This window comes from Oncorhynchus gorbuscha, linkage group LG05 (genome assembly GCF_021184085.1).
Source record: "Oncorhynchus gorbuscha isolate QuinsamMale2020 ecotype Even-year linkage group LG05, OgorEven_v1.0, whole genome shotgun sequence".
In the NCBI taxonomy this organism is placed as follows: domain Eukaryota; kingdom Metazoa; phylum Chordata; class Actinopteri; order Salmoniformes; family Salmonidae; genus Oncorhynchus; species Oncorhynchus gorbuscha.
Genome location: NC_060177.1, coordinates 1967242 through 1990088, shown reverse-complemented (window position 1 = coordinate 1990088; position 22847 = coordinate 1967242). Strand labels below are relative to the sequence as shown.

The following is a 22847-nucleotide window of genomic DNA, read 5'->3' as shown; positions in this document are numbered from 1 at the left end:
GAGGGAGGGATGATGGATGGAGGGATGATGGATGGAGGAGGGATGATGGATGGAGGGAGGGATGATGGATGGAGGGAGGGATGATGGATGGAGGATGATGGGGAGGGATGATGGATGGAGGGAGGGATGATGGATGGAGGGAGGGATGATGGAGGGAGGGATGATGGATGGAGGGATGATGGATGGAGGATGATGGATGGAGGGATGATGGATGGAGGAGGGATGATGGATGGAGGGAGGGATGATGGATGGAGGGAGGGATGATGGATGGAGGGAGGGATGATGGATGGAGGGAGGGATGATGGATGGAGGGAGGGATGATGGATGGAGGGATGATGGATGGAGGGAGGGATGATGGATGGAGGGATGATGGATGGAGGGAGGGATGATGGATGGAGGATGATGGATGGAGGGAGGGATGATGGATGATAGATATAAACGAACATGAAACTGACGTTGAAGATGTATATGTGAAATTCCAATAGCAACCGTGTTTAACCAGTAGATGTGTTCTCTTTCACATCCGTGGACACACATTTCCTCTCCCTAGCCTAGACCCTACTAATGGACATTCTCTGTGTAGGATAATACTTAGACCTGCCTGTGTGATCGTGTGGAGCCCAACACGCTCTGCCTCCCTTTCTAGACCTAACATCTTGTACTTCTAAAAATATATCTAGTGCAATTTCTCATAAAGATGCTGAATACATTCAGAAAGGCTCTACGAGGCCGAGTAACTCCTTACATGGATGTGTCCCATAGGAGTGCGTCCCAAATGGCACCCTATTCCCTATATAGTGCACTACTTTAGACCAGAGCCCCATATATAGTGCACTACTTTAGACCAGAGCCCTATGGAACCCTATTCCCTATATAGTGCACTACTATAGACCAGAGCCCTATTCCCTATATAGTGGTACTACTATAGACCAGAGCCCTATTCCCTATATAGTGCACTACTTTAGACCAGAGCCCTATAGAACCCTATTCCCTATATAGTGTACTACTTTAGACCAGAGCCCTATGGAACCCTATTCCCTATATAGTGCACTACTTTAGACCAGAGCCCTATAGAACCCTATTCCCTATATAGTGCACTACTTTAGACCAGAGCCCTATAGAACCCTATTCCCTATATAGTGTACTACTTTAGACCAGAGCCCTATAGAACCCTATTCCCTATATAGTGCACTACTTTAGACCAGAGCCCTATAGAACCCTATTCCCTATATAGTGTACTACTTTAGACCAGAGCCATATGGAACCCTATTCCCTATATAGTGCACTACTTTAGAGGATGTATTTTTGTTGCCATGAGGCAGAGAACAAATTCCCTGCCATTCTACACATGTTGCCATGGCGCTGTGAGGTCGCCTAGGCAGAGAGCTCCGGTACATTTAGTTAATATTTAATCATTTTTATTTGTTTTTTTTAGTTTGAATAGTTTGATTTTATTTTTGGTTTTGAATAGCTCAATGGGTATAGACTAAGTCTGGGTAAAATCAATGTGTTTCCTACCTGTGAATGTGATGGAAAATCAGTTCTTTCAACAATACTAGTTAACAATGCTAGTTAGCTAGTTAGCTAGTGTGTTTTGGTTTGAATACCCCACCACATCTTTTGCTTGTTTTTATGGTCTCCTGACCCCTGAGGAGGACTGCAAGCTGGCAGGGATGAATTCAATGCTCAGTCTGAGGATTCCTCTGAAGATGTGTGCTGGCTGACATCATTGAGTTAGTGGGAACGTAGTAATGAACTGCATCTTGTACAAGGCAGTCAGACAGCTGGGACTGCGAGGCGAGTGAACAGTGCTACCTGCCTGCCACTGGAGGACCTACTCATCTACCCCCTGTAGACAAAACCCTCCCTCTGCTCTAGCTATGAGGAGAACCTACTCATCTACCCCCTGTAGACAAAACCCTCCCTCTGCTCTAGCTATGAGGAGAACCTACTCATCTACCCCCTGTTGACAAAACCCTCCCTCTGCTCTAGCTATGAGGAGAACCTACTCATCTACCCCCTGTAGACAAAACCCTCCCTCTGCTCTAGCTATGAGGAGAACCTACTCATCTACCCCCTGTTGACAAAACCCTCCCTCTGCTCTAGCTATGAGGATTACCTACTCATCTACCCCCTGTAGACAAAACCCTCCCTCTGCTCTAGCTATGAGGAGAACCTACTCATCTACCCCCTGTAGACAAAACCCTCCCTCTGCTCTAGCTATGAGGAGAACCTACTCATCTACCCCCTGTTGACAAAACCCTCCCTCTGCTCTAGCTATGAGGAGAACCTACTCATCTATAGTAGAGGACTATATGTGGAATAAAGCCTTGTAGTGACTCTGGTCTAAAGTAGAGGACTATATGTGGAATAAAGCCTTGTAGTGACTCTGGTCTTAAGTAGAGGACTATATGTGGAATAAATCCCTGTAGTGACTCTGGTCTAAAGTAGAGGACTATATGTGGCATAAAGCCTTGTAGTGACTCTGGTCTAAAGTAGAGGACTATATGTGGAATAAAGCCTTGTAGTGACTCTGGTCTAAAGTAGAGGACTATATGTGGAATAACGCCTTGTAGTGACTCTGGTCTAAAGTAGAGGACTATATGGGGAATAACGCCTTGTAGTGGCTCTGGTCTAAAGTAGAGGACTATATGTGGAATCGGTGCCATTTGGGATGCAGACGTAACAGTTTTCATCACCTCGACAGCTCCTCGTGCTAGTCTCTCTCTCCTCAACAACAGAGCCGTTTCTCCGGGCATATAACCTGCCTAGTGTCCATCCCGGGCTGTATCTGTCTCTGAGCTGCGCCCGCTGTTTATCTGTGAAGTATTCCCAGGCTGGCTCAAAACGTCCAGAACTAAGTATCCTATCCACCGATTACGAAGTATCCTAGAATCCCGGCGATTACTACAATAGCAACGAATATGAATCCAGCGATGCATGTGATCATTCCGTTATTGTCACCCCCTTCATCTATCTCGTCCTTGGGCTCCTCTTCACAGATGGAAATGACGCCCACGGAGGAGTTCCCGACGCTCAGGGTGGATTTGAGCTCGGCGCCGGCCTCCTGCTTGGCCTCCACGGCCCACGGAGCCACCTGCACCTTCATCTCCATCTCCTCCATCATCTGGCCCACCTGGGTGATCTCAGCCTGGAGCTCCTTCAGGTCGGCAGTGTCGATGTTGCTGTCCGCGTCGTACTTCATGTTCTGCACAGACATGGCCCTGGCGGCCACCGTGGTGGTGCTGCCGGTCATGCCCGTCTGGATGAGGTGTCTGGTGGGCACCTTGAGGGGGAACTCCTGCCCTATCTCCAAGCTCCGCTTCATGTCCACTTCCAGTAGCTCCATGCTGCTGGTGAACAGCACCCATAGCCTCTCATACTCAGCCCGGTCGTCCTTGCTGGTGGTCTTGTCTTTGAGCAACTCGGTTAGTTTATTCCGGTTGGCCACAGCGAGCTCCTGGGCTTTCTTCCGGGTCTTCTTGAGTTCCTCGCGCAGGTTCTGAGAGTCCGATGTGCTGCCCAGCGCGATGACCAGGTGCCTGTAGCACGCTGTGACTTTGTTCAGAGCATCCAGCATGGTTTTACACTCATCTGTGCCCCCCATGGTTGTTTTTTAATTCAAATATAAGCCCACCTCTGATCTCCCCCGGCTACATTAAAAATGCATTCAATTAATTTTTTTAAAAGCGGTGCGCAACAACAACAAAAAAGGATGATGATCGCGAACCGCCAGACGCACCGTGGTCGGTTGTTGAGCTCGATTCCACTGTCTTTTTTTATATTAGTTTTTAGTTTGGACAAGAGAACACCATCCACACGAATCCAGTCAAAGCTCTTGTCACAGCGAATTCCTCTCTATCCATGTTCCTGTCTGCGAGCAGCACAGAGAGCCGAGAGAGAAGCTTAGATATTAATGGACCAGTAAATGGCTTTACCTTCGCTCTTTTGCATTGGAGATTAGATGGCCGACAGCGTCAGAGAGACCAGCCCTCCCTGCCTGCAGAAAATAGATAGTGTATCAAAACATTTCTGTTGGTTTGTGGCTAATAATAGTCCAATATATTAGAGACTGTGTAGCGGATTCAGCTACAGGTGTTTCCTATTAAACATCAACTCCACAGTATCCAGACAGAACAACTCCAGGCAGCGTCGGCTCGCAAACAAAAAAATAACGGAAAGTCCATTAATGCCGTCGCCGTCTTCTTAGATGCACATCTGGATGGTGATGATTATATAAAACAAACACTGTTAAATGTCAGCTCAGCTCAGCGTGAGAGACAGACCCGTTCCCGCTGGACGAACCAAATCAAACTGGTTGGTTGGTTGTCTAAGTATCGTGGGGCTGTTTCTTATTCATCTGAACGGAAGCCACTTCAGTCTGTCCACGGTGCTGTTTTAAACACCATAAGCGCTTTGTGTGGTCACATGCAGAACAAGACCGGAGCTTTCAGATGTAGGCATTCTGGAACATTGGACAGAGTAGAGAAGCCTAGAGATCCACTGATTGGTTAGTGAGAAAACATCTCCAGTGGGATACGTATTGTGATTGGTTAGTTATTCTCACACACACACAGCCCCCTCCCTCTCTAGACTACTGTATGTGGTGGTAGTGGAAGCCTTTATTAAAGTGATGCTCACAGATGAAGAGGACGCTGAGATATTAACTGTTTCACAAATTGTACCCTTTTCGCTACATGGGTGTGGTCTAAAGTAGTGCACTATATATTAGGGAATAGGGTGCCATAGGGCTCTGGTCTAAAGTAGTGCACTATATATTAGGGAATAGGGTGCCATAGGGCTCTGGTCTAAAGTAGTGCCCTATATAGGGAATAGGGTGCCATAGGGCTCTGGTCTAAAGTAGTGCCCTATATAGGGAATAGGGTGCCATAGGGCTCTGGTCTAAAGTAGTGCACTATATAGGGAATAGGGCTCTGGTCTAAAGTAGTGCACTATATAGGGAATAGGGCTCTGGTCTAAAGTAGTGCACTATATAGGGAATAGGGCTCTGGTCTAAAGTAGTGCACTATATAGGGAATAGGGCTCTGGTCTAAAGTAGTGCACTATATAGGGAATAAGGTGCCATAGGGCTCTGGTCTAAAGTAGTGCACTATATAGGGAATAAGGTGCCATAGGGCTCTGGTCTAATGTAGTGCCCTATATAGGGAATAGGGTGCCATAGGGCTCTGGTCTAATGTAGTGCCCTATATAGGGAATAGGGTGCCATTTGAGACATAATCATTGATCCAGCAGCATTCAGTCTGCTTCATAATGGATCATCACTGCAGGGTTGAAAAGAGGAGGTCCATTTAGAGATCAGACCGTTGTTTTCCCAGATCAATGGGAGCTTTTCATCAATACAATATTTTCTGTTCTGCAGATTTGATTACATTTCTCCTAGTTTCCTTTCACTTTCAATTTTTATAGGATTACTTTTTATGACGGATTTGTGTGTGTGTTTGCATGCTTACCTGTGTGTCTGTGCATTTACAAATGTGTGTGTCCTTGTGCTGGTTTGTGGTGTGTGTGTGAGAGAGAGTGTGTGTGGTGTGTGAGAGAGAGTGTGTGTGGTGTGTGAGAGAGAGTGTGTGTGGTGTGTGTGTGTGAGAGAGAGTGTGTGTGGTGTGTGAGAGAGTGTGTGTGGTGTGTGTGTGAGAGAGGGTGTGTGTGGTGTGTGAGAGAGTGTGTGTGTGAGAGAGAGTGTGTGTGGTGTGTGAGAGAGAGCGTGTGTGGTGTGTGAGAGAGTGTGTGTGTGGTGTGTGTGTGTGAGAGAGAGTGTGTGTGGTGTGTGAGAGAGAGTGTGTGTGGTGTATGTGTGAGAGAGAATGTGTGAGAGAGAGCGTGTGTGGTGTGTGAGAGAGTGTGTGTGTGGTGTGTGTGTGTGAGAGAGAGTGTGTGTGGTGTGTGAGAGAGAGTGTGTGTGGTGTATGTGTGAGAGAGAATGTGTGAGAGAGAGTGTGTGTGGTGTGTGTGTGAGAGAGAGTGTGTGTGGTCTGTGAGAGAGTGTGTGTGGTGGTGTGGAGAGAGAGAGTGTGTGGTGGTGTGTGAGCGCGCTCCTGTGACTAAGTACAGTACAGGGATGCAAGTTGTATCTGTTATGGATGTGATCTCTGCTGTGTAGAGGTGAGAGGCTCCATATCTGATCTGTCTGGAGGGTTGACTGGTCTGTCTGGAGGGTTGACTGGTCTGTCTGGAGGATGGAGTGTTGACTGGTCTGTCTGGAGTGTTGACTGGTCTGTCTGGAGGGTTGACTGGTCTGTCTGTAGGGTTGACTGGCCTGTCTGGAGGGTTGACTGGTCTGTCTGGAGGGTTGACTGGTCTGTCTGGAGGGTTGACTGATCTGTCTGGAGGGTTGACTGGTCTGTCGGGAGGGTTGACTGGTCTGTCTGGAGGGTTGACTGGTCTGTCTGGAGGATGGAGGGTTGACTGGTCTGTCTGGAGGGTTGACTGGTCTGTCTGGAGGATGGATGGTTGACTGGTCTGTCTGGAGGGTTGACTGGTCTGTCTGGAGGGTTGACTGGTCTGTCTGGAGGATGGAGGGTTGACTGGTCTGTCTGGAGGATGGAGGGTTAACTGGTCTGTCTGGAGGGTTGACTGGTCTGTCTGGAGGATGGAGGGTTGACTGGTCTGTCTGGAGGGTTGACTGGTTTGTCTGGAGGATGGAGGGTTGACTGGTCTGTCTGGAGGGTTGACTGGTCTGTCTGGAGGGTTGACTGGTCTGTCTGGAGGGTTGACTGGTCTGTCTGGAGGGTTGACTGGCCTGTCTGGAGGGTTGACTGATCTGTCTGGAGGGTTGACTGGTCTGTCTGGAGGGTTGACTGGCCTGTCTGGAGGGTTGACTGATCTGTCTGGAGGGTTGACTGGTCTGTCTGGAGGATGGAGGGTTGACTGGTCTGTCTGGAGGATGGAGGGTTGACTGGTCTGTCTGGAGGGTTGACTGGTCTGTCTGGAGGGTTGACTGGTCTGTCTGGAGGATGGAGGGTTGACTGGTCTGTCTGGAGGGTTGACTGGTCTGTCTGGAGGTTGCTGGTTTCTGTCTGTCTGGAGGATGGAGGGTTGACTGGTCTGTCTGGAGGATGGAGGATTGACTGGTCTGTCTGGAGGATGGAGGGTTGACTGGTCTGTCTGGAGGATGGAGGGTTGACTGGTCTGTCTGGAGGATGTAGCTTTCTCTTTCTGCATTATTGAGGCGTATGGAGTCTAGTGATGGAGTCTAGTGATGGAGTATAGTGATGGAGTCTAGTGATGGAGTCTAGTGATGGAGCAGTGATGGAGTCTAGTGATGGAGTCTAGTGATGGAGTCTAGTGATGGAGTCTTTTGATGGAGTCTAGTGATGGAGTCTAGTGATGGAGCAGTGATGGAGTCTAGTGATGGAGTCTAGTGATGGAGCAGTGAATGAGTCTAGTGATGGAGTCTAGTGATGGAGTCTAGTGATGGAGCAGTGAATGAGTCTAGTGATGGAGTCTAGTGATGGAGCAGTGAATGAGTCTAGTGATGGAGTCTAGTGATGGAGCAGTGAATGAATCTAGTGATGGAGTCTAGTGATGGGGTCTAGTGATGGGGTCTAGTGATGGGGTCTAGTGATGGAGTCTAGTGATGGAGTCTAGTGATGGAGCAGTGAATGAGTCTAGTGATGGAGTCTAGTGATGGAGTCTAGTGATGGAGCAGTGAATGAGTCTAGTGATGGAGTCTAGTGATGGAGCAGTGATGGAGTCTAGTGATGGAGTCTAGTGATGGGGTCTAGTGATGGGGTCTAGTGATGGAGTCTAGTGATGGAGTCTAGTGATGGAGCAGTGAATGAGTCTAGTGATGGAGCAGTGATGGAGTCTAGTGATGAGGTCTAGTGATGGAGCAGTGATGGAGTCTAGTGATGGAGTCTAGGGATGGAGTCTAGGGATGGAGTCTAGTGATGGAGCAGTGATGGAGTCTAGTGATGGAGTCTAGGGATGGAGTCTAGGGATAGAGTCTAGTGATGTGTTATCCTGTTTTAATGGACTGGAGGACAGGGGACAGGAGGCTGGCAGGCCACTCTACCGTTTTTTTTACTGTGTCTCAAATGCACCCTATTCCCTATGTAGTGCACTACTTTTGACCAGAGCTCTATGGGGCCTGGTCTAAAGCAGTGCTCTATATTGTGAATAGGAGCGTATTCAGCCATTGTTTATCTTGCGTAAGACAACACCTGCTGAAAAAGGGCTTTAATATGAGCACTTCTATTATTGGTTGTGTTTGTACATTTTCATTCAAAACACACAAAGTCCTTAGTGGTGGTGAAAACAATCACCTCCTTTTGTTGACGATGAATGAATAGCCTGGAGCCTTTCTCCTCAAATCATGTTGAGCAGCTCTCCTCAGTTCGCTACAGTCGGTGGACAACGGCCGGGACAGTTTTCTAATAGGCTGATTCAAAGTCATCAGTTAGACGGTGTCACGTTCGTCATAATAATTATTGGACCAAGGTGCAGCGGGATATGGTTTCCACGTGTTTATTAACTGAAACGCACAAAAAAAACAATGAAGAAGGACCGAAACGTGACGACGAATAGCATGCTAACAGGCAACTACACATAAACAAGGTCCCACAACAAACAAACAGTGAGGAAATGGCTGTGAAAAATATGATCAGTTGCCTCTGATTGGAAACCATACCAGGCCAACATAGAAATACAACAACCTAGATTACCCACCCTAGTCACACCCTAACCAAACATAGAGAATGAAAAGGCTCTCTATGGTCAGGGCCGTGACAGACACTCAACATCCTGGATCTGAATTGGCAACTCAAAACGTCCTCTGTTTTTATGGCCAGCTAAAACCACGATTTGGTCGTACAGTAAAGGGCATTATCCTCATTATCCTGTGATGAGAATGTCTGCCCAGCCCCCCTCTGCCTATGTCCTCGCTGTAGCCTGCTGCTGTGGTGAAGGGGAGCCGGTCTCCTCTTCCACGACGCACTTGAGAGACAAAAATGGGTTATGATCGTATAACATTTCAAAATGCAATTCTGGGAAAACCACAGCTTTGTTCCCTGGTCCCAGTTGAAGACAGGAGGGTCTCAGCTTTGTTCCCTTGTCCCAGTTGAAGACAGGAGGGTCTCAGCTTTGTTCCCTTGTCCCAGTTGAAGAGAGGAGGGTCTCAGCTTTGTTCCCTGGTCCCAGTTGAAGAGAGGAGGGTCTCAGCTTTGTTCCCTGGTCCCAGTTGAAGAGCGGAGGGTCTCAGCTTTGTTCCCTTGTCCCAGTTGAAGAGAGGAGGGTCTCAGCTTTGTTCCCTGGTCCCAGTTGAAGAGAGGAGGGTCTCAGCTTTGTTCCCTGGTCCCAGTTGAAGAGAGGAGGGTCTCAGCTTTGTTCCCTGGTCCCAGTTGAAGAGAGGAGGGTCTCAGCTTTGTTCCCTGGTCCCAGTTGGAGAGAGGAGGGTCTCAGCTTTGTTCCCTTGTCCCAGTTGAAGACAGGAGGGTCTCAGCTTTGTTCCCTTGTCCCAGTTGAAGAGAGGAGGGTCTCAGCTTTGTTCCCTGGTCCCAGTTGAAGAGCGGAGGGTCTCAGCTTTGTTCCCTGGTCCCAGTTGAAGAGAGGAGGGTCTCAGCTTTGTTCCCTGGTCCCAGTTGAAGAGAGGAGGGTCTCAGCTTTGTTCCCTGGTCCCAGTTGAAGAGAGGAGGGTCTCAGCTTTGTTCCCTTGTCCCAGTTAAAGAGAGGAGGGTCTCAGCTTTGTTACCTTGTCCCAGTTGAAGATAGTAGGGTCTCAGCTTTGTTCCCTGGTCCCAGTTGAAGAGAGGAGGGTCTCAGCTTTGTTCCCTGGTACCAGTTGAAGAGAGGAGGGTCTCAGCTTTGTTCCCTTGTCCCAGTTGAAGAGAGGAGGGTCTCAGCTTTGTTCCCTGGTCCCAGTTGAAGAGAGGAGGGTCTCAGCTTTGTTCCCTGGTCCCAGTTGAAGAGAGGAGGGTCTCAGCTTTGTTCCCTGGTCCCAGTTGAAGAGAGGAGGGTCTCAGCTTTGTTCCCTGGTCCCAGTTGAAGAGCGGAGGGTCTCAGCTTTGTTCCCTGGTCCCAGTTGAAGAGCGGAGGGTCTCAGCTTTGTTCCCTTGTCCCAGTTGAAGAGAGGAGGGTCTCAGCTTTGTGGTCCCCTGCTTTGTCCCAGTTGAAGAGAGGAGGGTCTCAGCTTTGTTCCCTGGTCCCAGTTGAAGAGAGGAGGGTCTCAGCTTTGTTCCCTTGTCCCAGTTAAAGAGAGGAGGGTCTCAGCTTTGTTCCCTTGTCCCAGTTGAAGAGAGTAGGGTCTCAGCTTTGTTCCCTGGTCCCAGTTGAGGAGGGTCTCAGCTTTGTTCCCTGGTCCCAGTTGAAGAGAGGAGGGTCTCAGCTTTGTTCCCTTGTCCCAGTTGAAGAGAGGAGGGTCTCAGCTTTGTTCCCTGGTCCCAGTTGAAGGGAGCTTTGTTCCCTGGTCCCAGTTGAGGGTCTCAGCTTTGTTCCCTGGTCCCAGTTGAAGAGCGGAGGGTCTCAGCTTTGTTCCCTGGTCCCAGTTGAAGAGAGGAGGGTCTCAGCTTTGTTCCCTGGTCCCAGTTGAAGAGAGGAGGGTCTCAGCTTTGTTCCCTGGTCCCAGTTGAAGAGAGGAGGGTCTCAGCTTTGTTCCCTGGTCCCAGTTGAGTTGAAGGAGGGGTCTCAGCTTTGTTCCCTGGTACCAGTTGAAGAGAGGAGGGTCTCAGCTTTGTTCCCTTGTCCCAGTTGAAGAGAGGAGGGTCTCAGCTTTGTTCCCTGGTCCCAGTTGAAGACAGGAGGGTCTCAGCGTTGTTCCCTGGTCCCAGTTGAAGAGAGGAGGGTCTCAGCTTTGTTCCCTGGTCCCAGTTGAAGAGAGGAGGGTCTCAGCTTTGTTCCCTTGTCCCAGTTGAAGAGAGGAGGGTCTCAGCTTTGTTCCCTTGTCCCAGTTGAAGAGAGGAGGTTCTCAGCTTTGTTCCCTTGTCCCAGTTGAAGACAGGAGGGTCTCAGCTTTGTTCCCTGGTCCCAGTTGAAGAGAGGAGGGTCTCAGCTTTGTTCCCTGGTCCAAGTTGAAGAGAGGAGGGTCTCAGCTTTGTTGAAGAGAGGAGGGTCTCAGCTTTGTTCCCTTGTCCCAGTTGAAGACAGGAGGGTCTCAGCTTTGTTCCCTGGTCCCAGTTGAAGAGAGGAGGGTCTCAGCTTTGTTCCCTGGTCCCAGTTGAAGAGAGGAGAGTCTCAGCTTTGTTCCCTGGTCCCAGTTGAAGAGAGGAGGGTCTCAGCTTTGTTCCCTTGTCCCAGTTGAAGAGAGGAGGGTCTCAGCTTTGTTCCCTGGTCCCAGTTGAAGAGAGGAGGGTATCAGCTTTGTTCCCTGGTCCCAGTTGAAGAGCGGAGGGTCTCAGCTTTGTTCCCTTGTCCCAGTTGAAGAGAGGAGGGTCTCAGCTTTGTTCCCTGGTCCCAGTTGAAGAGAGGAGGGTCTCAGCTTTGTTCCCTGGTCCCAGTTGAAGAGAGGAGTGTCTCAGCTTTGTTCCCTGGTCCCAGTTGAAGGGAGGAGGGTCTCAGCTTTGTTCCCTGGTCCCAGTTGAAGAGCGGAGGGTCTCAGCTTTGTTCCCTTGTCCCAGTTGAAGAGAGGAGGGTCTCAGCTTTGTTCCCTGTACCCAGTTGAAGAGAGGAGGGTCTCAGCTTTGTTCCTTGGTCCCAGTTGAAGAGCGGAGGGTCTCAGCTTTGTTCCCTTGTCCCAGTTGAATAGAGGAGGGTCTCAGCTTTGTTCCCTGGTCCCAGTTGAAGAGAGGAGGGTCTCAGCTTTGTTCCCTGGTCCAGCAATACTGGATTAGATTGGTCATCATAATCAATATTCATGACAATACTGGATTAGATTGGTCATCATAATCAATATTCTTGACAATACTAGATTGGTCATCATAATCAATTTTCTTGACAATACTAGATTGGTCATCATAATCAATATTCATGACAATACTGGATTAGGTCGGTCATCATAATCAATATTCACAACAATACTGGATTAGATTGGTCATCATAGTCAATATTTATGACAATACTGGATTAGGTCGGTGGCAACGAAAACTCAACTTTACATCAACTTTATTGACTTCCAGAAGGCCTTGGACAACATTCAGAGCGAAAGCCTATGGAAGATCTTATGAATCCCGAGCCATGTTGTTAACATCATAAAACAGTACTTCAGCAACTTTTCATGCACTGTGGGAACGAGCGACATGAGCTTTGCTGTGAAGGCTGGAGTTCGTAAAGGTTGTGTGACGTCAGCCTTACTCTTCAACCTGACAGTAGACTGGGTCATGTGACGAACTACAGAAGATCAGGCAAGAGGAAAACGATGGAGATTGGGTCATGTGACAAACAGACGATCAGGCAAGAGGAATATGATGGAGACTGCGTCATGTGACGAACAACAGAAGATCAGGCAAGAGGAATACAATGGACCCACTCATCTAGAAGACCTTGACTTCCTGATGACTTGGCTCTTTGATCACAACATCTAGAAGACCTTGACTTCCTGATGACTTGGCTCTTTGATCACAACATCTAGAAGACCTTGACTTCCTGATGACTTGGCTCTTTCATCACAACATCTAGAAGACCTTGACTTCCTGATGACTTGGCTCTTTCATCACAACATCTAGAAGACCTGGACTTCCTGATGACTTGGCTCTTTCATCACAACATCTAGAAGACCTGGACTTCCTGATGACCTTGTTACGCAGAGTGGAACAGGGGAAACCAAGAGCAGACTCAGATGAGGGGACTTGGATGAAGTAACAAAGGTATTTATTGAAACACAAGGGGAAGATGGTGTGCAGGCAAGGGGAAGCTCGGGTGGGTTGCAGGAAACCAGGTGCGGAGGCTGAGGCTGGAGCGAGAGGGGTTGGCACAGGGTAAGCAGGTACGGAGGCTGAGGCTGGAGCGAGAGGGGTTGGCACAGGGTAAGCAGGTCGGGAGACTGAGGCTGGAGCGAGAGGGGTTGGCACAGGGTAAGCAGGTTGGGAGACTGAGGCTGGAGCGAGAGGGGTTGGCACAGGGTAAGCAGGTCCGGAGGGGAATCCAAGGGAGTAGTAGAGTGGGGAATCCAGGACAGAGTAGCAGGATGATGAGACGTGGGACTGGAGACAGGGACCAGAGTCAGAGCGGGCAGAACTGTAGCGGAGAGGAAAACAGCGTCAGGCAGGGAAAACAGGCACAACAGGATCTAACAGTAACAAACGGCTAGAAGCGTAGACTGACTGAGCAGAGATTACGATCCGGCAGAGTATTTGTAGAGGTCTTGATTATGGAACAGGTTGCAGCTGGTGGGGATCTGCTCTGACTCCAGCACACCTGTCTCCGCCCACACAATCACACAGAGAGGGAGAGAGAGTCCTGGGGGAGTGGCGGCAGGTCAAGGAAACACAGGATGAGCAGTAGAGGGCGTTGCAGGAGCAGATGTGACTGTACCCTTGTCTACAGGCGACACCTGGCGCCCGACCAGGCTTATCTGGGTGTGAGGTATAGAAATCCCGCAAGAGGGAGGGGTCCAGAATGTGACAGCTGGGCACCCAGCAGCGCTCTTCAGGCCCGTATCCCTTCCAGGCCACCAGGTACTGCCAGCCACGACCATGACGGCGCACGTCCAGAAGCCGCCGCACGGTAGAGGCAGGATGGTCATCGATGAGCCGAGGGGGTGGAGGAGCTGCTGCAGGAGGAGACAGGTTTAATTAGGGATACGTGGAGGGTAGGATGGATCCTGAGAGAGGCTGGGAGTGTAGACTGGAGCTGAGGACCGGCGACGGTTGGCTTGGGACTGGGTCCTGTCGGAGGCACGAAGAAGGGCAGCTCGGGCCTTCCTCCAGGTACGGTGACAACGGCGCAGATGGTCCTGGACAGAGGGAACCGCAACCTCAACCTCGTGGGCGGGGAACAAGGGTGGTTGGTAACCCTTGCCAACACTGCAGCAGTACCTTGTCGTGTGGACAGAGCAGGTTAGACACAGGTCAGCCAACACTACAGCAGTACCTTGTCGTGTGGACAGAGCAGGTTAGACACAGGTCAGCCAAAACTACAGCAGTACCTTGTCGTGTGGACAGAGCAGATCAGGAATAGTTGAGTGGAACAGAATGAATAGAAAGCAACATGAACACTAGGAGGTAATAACAACACCAACATGTCAGCCTGGCCTGGTGCCCAGGGAAGCCTGGCTATTTCAGGGAAGCTTAACGCCTGCTTTGTGATTGGCCATGTGTCCATCCCATGTTCAGTGACAAATGGTGCCCCTATTCCTTATCTAGTACACTACTTTAGCCCTGGGATCAAGTCAAAAGTAGTTTGGTCACAGTACTGTTTTGAAGGTTCATTTTAAGGACTAATGCCCAGCTGAGCATTCTACTCCACGAGGTCTCAATAGGTACTGATAAAGTTCATTTTAAGGACTAATGCCCAGCTGAACATTCTACTCCACGAGGTCTCAATAGGTACTGATAAAGTTCATTTTAAGGACTAATGCATTCTACTCCACGAGGTCTCAATAGGTACTGATAAAGTTCATTTTAAGGACTAATGCATTCTACTCCACGAGGTCTCAATAGGTACTGATAAAGTTCATTTTAAGGACTAATGCATTCTACTCCACGAGGTCTCAATAGGTACTGATAAAGTTCATTTTAAGGACTAATGCATTCTACTCCACGAGGTCTCAATAGGTACTGATAAAGTTCATTTTAAGGACTAATGCATTCTACTCCACGAGGTCTCAATAGGTACTGATAAAGTTCATTTTAAGGACTAATGCATTCTACTCCACGAGGTCTCAATAGGTACTGATAAAGTTCATTTTAAGGACTAATGCCCAGCTGAGCATTCTACTCCACGAGGTCTCAATAGGTACTGATGAAGTTCATTTTAAGGACTAATGCATTCTACTCCACGAGGTCTCAATAGGTACTGATAAAGTTCATTTTAAGGACTAATGCATTCTACTCCACGAGGTCTCAATAGGTACTGATAAAGTTCATTTTATGGACTAATGCATTCTACTCCACGAGGTCTCAATAGGTACTGATGAAGTTCATTTTAAGGACTAATGCATTCTACTCCACGAGGTCTCAATAGGTACTGATTAAGTTCATTTTAAGGACTAATGCCCAGCTGAGCATTCTACTCCACGAGGTCTCAATAGGTACTGATAAAGTTCATTTTAAGGACTAATGCATTCTACTCCATGAGGTCTCAATAGGTACTGATAAAGTTCATTTTAAGGACTAATGCCCAGCTGAGCATTCTACTCCACGAGGTCTCAATAGGTACTGATAAAGTTCATTTTAAGGACTAATGCATTCTACTCCATGAGGTCTCAATAGGTACTGATAAAGTTCATTTTAAGGACTAATGCCCAGCTGAGCATTCTACTCCACGAGGTCTCAATAGGTACTGATAAAGTTCATTTTAAGGACTAATGCATTCTACTCCATGAGGTCTCAATAGGTACTGATAAAGTTCATTTTAAGGACTAATGCCCAGCTGAGCATTCTACTCCACGAGGTCTCAATAGGTACTGATAAAGTTCATTTTAAGGACTAATGCATTCTACTCCACGAGGTCTCAATAGGTACTGATAAAGTTCATTTTAAGGACTAATGCATTCTACTCCACGAGGTCTCAATAGGTACTGATAAAGTTCATTTTAAGGACTAATGCATTCTACTCACTAGGTCTCAATGGGTACTGATAAAGTTCATTTTAAGGACTAATGCCCAGCTGAGCATTCTACTCCACGAGGTCTCAATAGGTACTGATAAAGTTCATTTTAAGGACTAATGCATTCTACTCCACGAGGTCTCAATAGGTACTGATTAAGTTCATTTTAAGGACTAATGCCCAGCTGAGCATTCTACTCCACGAGGTCTCAATAGGTACTGATAAAGTTCATTTTAAGGACTAATGCATTCTACTCCACGAGGTCTCAATAGGTACTGATAAAGTTCATTTTAAGGACTAATGCATTCTACTCCACGAGGTCTCAATAGGTACTGATAAAGTTCATTTTAAGGACTAATGCATTCTACTCCACGAGGTCTCAATAGGTACTGATAAAGTTCATTTTAAGGACTAATGCATTCTACTCCATGAGGTCTCAATAGGTACTGATAAAGTTCATTTTAAGGACTAATGCCCAGCTGAGCATTCTACTCCACGAGGTCTCAATAGGTACTGATAAAGTTCATTTTAAGGACTAATGCATTCTACTCCATGAGGTCTCAATAGGTACTGATAAAGTTCATTTTAAGGACTAATGCCCAGCTGAGCATTCTACTCCACGAGGTCTCAATAGGTACTGATAAAGTTCATTTTAAGGACTAATGCATTCTACTCCACGAGGTCTCAATAGGTACTGATAAAGTTCATTTTAAGGACTAATGCATTCTACTCACTAGGTCTCAATGGGTACTGATAAAGTTCATTTTAAGGACTAATGCCCAGCTGAGCATTCTACTCCACGAGGTCTCAATAGGTACTGATAAAGTTTTCCTTTAAAGTGCATTCGCTTTGGAAACACCATGACATTTCAAAGGAAGCAAATATTTAGTCGGACAAGTTTTTGTCATGCAACTTTAGCTGCAGTATAACTAGCTATCTAAGATTAGGGGGTAGGAACCAACATTTTAGCAAGCTAACGTTAGCATTGCCAGCTATTTCTGACACATTTTGCGAGCTCGTGGCAACATTGCCATCTTTCTAACTACATCATAAAGACGGAAAAGTTGTTTTCTACTAATTATTTGTCTACTTTAGCAATGTCCAATCCACGATATTGTACTTTTGACGAAACAGCCATTAACACACATTCATAAGGACTGAGCATTAACCAGTCGGACATCAACATGCTGCAGTATCTGTGGATAACAATCTGTGGATAACAATGTCAACGACACAACCCGAATGACGGAGGTACAAATCAAATCAAACTCTACTACCTTATACACACAGCCCATGAACCTAGGGTGCCACTTGATACTTTGCCAATGTCCAATACAACACCTAATTAATCTTGTCCAATACAACACCTAATTAATCTTGTCCAATACAACACCTAATTAATCTTGTCCAATACAACACCTAATTAATCTTGTCCAATACAACACCTAATTAATATTTTCCAATACAACACCTACAGAATATTTTCCAATACAACACCTAATTAATATTTTCCAATACAACACCTAATTAATATTTTCCAATACAACACCTAATTAATATTTTCCAATACAACACCTAATTAATCTTGTCCAATACAACACCTAATTAATATTTTCCAATACAACACCTACAGAATATTTTCCAATACAACACCTAATTAATATTTTCCAATACAACACCTAATTAATATGTTCTAATACAACACCTACAGAATCTTTTCCAATACAACACCTAATTAATCTTGTCCAATACAACACCTAGAGAATCTTATCCAAGACTATATTCTACACTATCACTGGTTTTGCCTGAAGTGGCCCCCTATTCCCAATGGGCCCTGGTCAAAAGCAGTGCACTATATAAGGGATAGTGTGCCATTTCAGAAGCTGCCACTGTCTGGTCCTGGGGAGGGGGGGAAGGGGGAGGGAGGGGGGTTGGAGCAGGGCTGGGGTCAGTTAGTCTTAAGGTAGGTCAAATCATAATGTGGGCAATTTTGAATTCCTGCTTGTGCATTTTCACTTCCTGGATTGAAAACTGAATAGTGCTGATGCTAAGCTCCCTCTTTGGTTGATTGCTCAGTGCCTTTGGGCCTTCCTGCATAGATTAATTCAGTGTACCTATTATCTACTGCACACTCATAACTATTCCCATAGAGCCATGTTATAGGGATATATTATAAGGCCATGTTATAGGGTCATGTTATAGAGCCATATTATGGGGCCATGTTACAGGGCCATATTATAGAGCCATATTATGGGGCCATATTATAGAGCCATATTATGGGGCCATGTTATAGGGCCATGTTATAGAGCCATATTATGGGGCCATATTATAGAGCCATGTTATAGGGCCATGTTATAGGGCCATGTTATAGGGCCATATTATAGGGCCATGTTATAGAGCCATATTATGGGGCCATGTTACAGGGCCATGTTATAGAGCCATATTATGGGGCCATGTTATAGAGCCATATTATAGGGCCATGTTATAGGGCCATGTTATAGAGCCATGTTATAGGGCCATGTTATAGGGATATATTATAGGGCCATGTTATAGGGCCATGTTATAGAGCCATGTTATAGAGCCATGTTATAGGGATATATTATAAGGCCATATTATAGGGCCATGTTATAGGGACATATTATAGGGCCATGTTATAGGGCCATGTTATAGAGCCATGTTATAGGGCCATGTTATAGGGACATATTATAGGGCCATGTTATAGGGCCATGTTATAGAGCCATGTTATAGAGCCATGTTATAGGGCCATGTTATAGGGATATATTATAGGGCCATGTTATAGGGCCATGTTATAGAGCCATGTTATAGAGCCATGTTATAGAGCCATGTTATAGAGCCATGTTATAGAGCCATGTTATAGAGCCATGTTATAGAGCCATGTTATAGGGCCATGTTATAGGGCCATGTTATAGAGCCATGTTATAGCCATGTTATAGAGCCATGTTATAGAGCCATGTTATAGAGCCATGTTATAGAGCCATGTTATAGGGCCATGTTATAGAGCCATGTTATAGGGCCATGTTATAGGGCCATGTTATAGAGCCATGTTATAGGGCCATGTTATAGGGATATATTATAGGGCCATGTTATAGGGCCATGTTATAGAGCCATGTTATAGAGCCATGTTATAGGGATATATTATAAGGTTATAGGGCCATGTTATAGGGACATATTATAGGGCCATGTTATAGGGCCATGTTATAGGGCCATGTTATAGGGCCATGTTATAGGGACATATTATAGGGCCATGTTATAGGGCCATGTTATAGGGCCATGTTATAGGGACATATTATAGGGCCATGTTATTGGGCCATGTTATAGGGCCATGTTATAGGGATATATTATAGGGCCATGTTGTAGAGCCATGTTATAGGGCCATGTTATAGGGCCATGTTATAGAGCCATATTATGGGGCCATATTATAGGGCCATGTTATAGGGCCATGTTATAGAGCCATGTTATAGGGCCATGTTATAGAGCCATATTATGGGGCCATATTATAGGGCCATGTTATAGGGCCATGTTATAGAGCCATGTTATAGAGCCATATTATAGGGCCATGTTATAGGGCCATGTTATAGGGCCATGTTATAGGGCCATGTTATAGGGCCATGTTATAGGGCCATATTATAGGGCCATGTTATAGGGCCATGTTATAGGGCCATGTTATAGGGCCATGTTATAGGGCCATGTTATAGGGCCATGTTATAGGGCCATGTTATAGGGCCATGTTATAGAGCCATGTTATAGGGCCATGTTATAGGGCCATGTTATAGGGCCATGTTATAGGGCCATGTTATAGGGCCATGTTATAGGGCCATATTATAGGGCCATGTTATAGGGCCATGTTATAGAGCCATGTTATAGGGCCATGTTATAGGGCCATGTTACAGGGACATGTTATAGGGCCATGTTATAGAGCCATGTTATAGGGCCATGTTATAGGGCCATGTTATAGGGCCATGTTACAGGGACATGTTATAGGGCCATGTTATAGAGCCATATTATAGAGCCATGTTATAGAGCCATGTTATAGGGCCATGTTATAGGGCCATGTTATAGGGACATGTTTACCATTTAGGAGTGCACCAAGTAGATATAATGTATTGTACAAACTACCACAGTCAGATGGGTAATCTCCTGTTTGTCTGTTAATTACCCTGCGTCCCAAATGCCACCCTTTTCTCTACATAGTGCATCACCTTAGACCAGAGCCCTATAGCCCCGGTCACAAGTAGTGCACTACATAAGGGAATAGAGTGCCATTCAGGACCACACAGAACATCTCGTAACAGCCCTGCACGGTAACAGATTTGGCCGGTAAGACAGATTGGCCACTCAGATAAATGCTTTCGGTTGGCTGCGATGTCACCTGGATTACGTAATGTTTTAGTCAGGACCGGAGATTATAGGACGTCTTTACACTGGTTATTTCATGTTAGCCTTCATCCAGGACAAGACATCCAGTGTGGCATCTCTGTACCCTACAGGACCATGATAATATATCGTCAGACCTGTCCTCTCCTTTCTCCTAACCTGCATCTCTGTACCCTACAGGACCATGATAATATATCCTCAGACCTGTCCTCTCCTTTCTCCTAACCTGCATCTCTGTACCCTACAGGACCATGATAGTATGTCCTCCGACCTGTCCTCTCCTTTCTCCTAACCTGTATCTCTGTACCCTACAGGACCATGATAATATATCCTCAGACCTGTCCTCTCCTTTCTCCTAACCTGTATCTCTGTACCCTACAGGACCATGATAATACTATATAGGGAACAGGGTGCCATAGGGCTCTGGTCTAAAGTAGTGCACTATATAGGGAATAGGGTGCCATGGGGCTCTGGTCTAAAGTAGTGCACTATATATAGGGAATAGGGTGCCATAGGGCTCTGGTCTAAAGTAGTGCACTATATGGGGAATAGGGTGCCATAGGGCTCTGGTCTAAAGTAGTGCACTATATAGAGAATAGGGTGCCATAGGACTCTGGTCTAAAGTAGTGCACTATATAGGGAATAGGGTGCCGGTTGAGATGCATCTTCAGACTGACCAGCTCTAGTCTGTCACATCTCCTCAGGGACGGATCATCAGGTATTCTCTAAAAGAGTGTAACAGAGTTGGTTTGGTGGGTGAACAACCTTGAGACCTGAAAACTTCCTAAAACCTGAATGACAAGGCTTTAGCACAGTGGCCTAACACACTCTTGTGTGTTGCATGCAGTGAATCTCTAAGGAGTTGTTAGTGAAGGCATAAGATGCTGAGGAACATGAGGGTTGTCCTTTCCGCGGTGTCTTTCTTCCTATGAACCCCTCCTCTGGTTCCTCCACAACAGAACAGACGTGTTTACTAACCACCCAGGGCAAGGTAAAACTGAGTAAACCTTCTCACATATTAATAATGCCGGGGACGATGGGCCTTCTGTTTCCTTCTCCAGCTGCAGTTTAAACACACCGACTGAGTTGATAAACCTTCTCACATATTAATAATGCTGGGGACGATGGGCTTTCTGTTTCCTCCTCCAGCTGCAGTTTAAAGACACAGACTGAGTTGATGGGCTGGCTGGGAGCGAGGAGAGGAGAGGAGAGGAGAGGAGAGGAGGGGAGGAGAGGAGAGGAGAGTTGATAGTTGATGAAAGGAGCAGATGAGAGGAAGAGGAGGATAGTGGTGTAAGGTAGCCTGGTATGGGGATGTAAGGTAGCCTGGTATGGGGATGTAACGTAGCCTGGTATGGGGATGTAAGGTAGCCTGGTATGGGGATGTAAGGTAGCCTGGTATGGGGATGTAACGTAGCCTGGTATGGGGATGTAAGGTAGCCTGGTATGGGGATGTAAAGTAGCCTGGTATGGGGATGTAAGGTAGCCTGGTATGGGGATGTAAGGTAGCCTGGTATGGGGATGTAAAGTAGCCTGGTATGGGGATGTAAGGTAGCCTGGTATGGGGATGTAAAGTAGCCTGGTATGGGGATGTAAAGTAGCCTGGTATGGGGATGTAAAGTAGCCTGGTATGGGGATGTAAGGTAGCCTGGTATGGGGATGTAAAGTAGCCTGGTATGGGGATGTAAGGTAGCCTGGTGTAGGGATGTAAAGTAGCCTGGTGAGGGGCTGTAAAGTAGCCTGGTGTAGGGATGTAAAGTAGCCTGGTGAGGGGCTGTAAAGTAGCCTGGTGAGGGGATGTAAAGTAGCCTGGTGAGGGGCTGTAAAGTAGCCTGGTATGGAGTTGTAAGGTAGTCAGGTGAGGAGGGTCACTAGAGGCTGGTAGCCTGGTGTAGAGAGAGGGTTGCTAGCCCAGGGTCCCAGGCTGTGTAAAATAGCCTTGAGTGGAGGGTCACTAGACCAGGGTCCCAGAATGAGTAAAATAGCCTTGAGTGGAGGGTCACTAGACCAGGGTCCCAGGATGTAAAACGATCTGCCTCCTCTGCTGTACGATCCAGATTAGCAGGTTACTAAAGGTCCTGGGATTAGCACTATGATGTTATCTAAAGTTCCTGGGATTAGCACTGTCTCTTCCCTTCCCTTCTGCTCAGCTGTATGAGGAAAGGAGTGTAGAATTAAATATTAAAACTCTCTCACTCACACAGACAGACCGACGTACAGAAACAAACTCACGTGGAAGAGGAGCGTCCAGCCTGGCTGGTATTACTCTACAGCAGTAGGCAGGGCTGGCAGCCTGGCTGGTATTACTCTACAGCAGTAGGCAGGGCTGGCAGCCTGGCTGGTATTACTCTACAGCAGTAGGGAGGGCTGGCAGCCTGGCTGGTATTACTCTACAGCAGTAGGAAGGGCTGGCAGCCTGGCTGGTATTACTCTACAGCAGTAGGCAGGGCTGGCAGCCTGGCTGGTATTACTCTACAGCAGTAGGGAGGACTAGCAGCCTGGCTGGTATTACTCTACAGCAGTAGGCAGGGCTGACAGCAGTAGGCAGGGCTGACAGCAGTAGGCTGGCTGGTATTACTCTACAGCAGTAGGCAGGGCTGGCAGCCTGGCTGGTATTACTCTACAGCAGTAGGCAGGGCTGGCAGCCTGGCTGGTATTACTCTACAGCAGTAGGCAGGGCTGGCAGCCTGGCTGGTATTACTCTACAGCAGTAGGCAGGGCTGGCAGCCTGGCTGGTATTACTCTACAGCAGTAGGCAGGGCTGGCAGCCTGGCTGGTATTACTCTACAGCAGTA

At 47.2% G+C, this 22847-nt stretch overlaps 1 protein-coding gene across 1 annotated transcript; it reads right to left on the bottom strand.

Moving 5' to 3' along the window:
• Positions 1–1175: 1175 nt before the first annotated feature.
• LOC124035448 (regulator of G-protein signaling 9-binding protein-like) lies at positions 1176–4437 on the bottom strand. The gene has a single exon (XM_046348898.1). The coding sequence runs from the start codon at positions 3605–3607 to the stop codon at positions 2867–2869; it is 741 nt and encodes a 246-aa protein (XP_046204854.1). The 5' UTR covers positions 3608–4437; the 3' UTR covers positions 1176–2866.
• Between the last annotated feature and the right edge of the window lie 18410 nt (positions 4438–22847).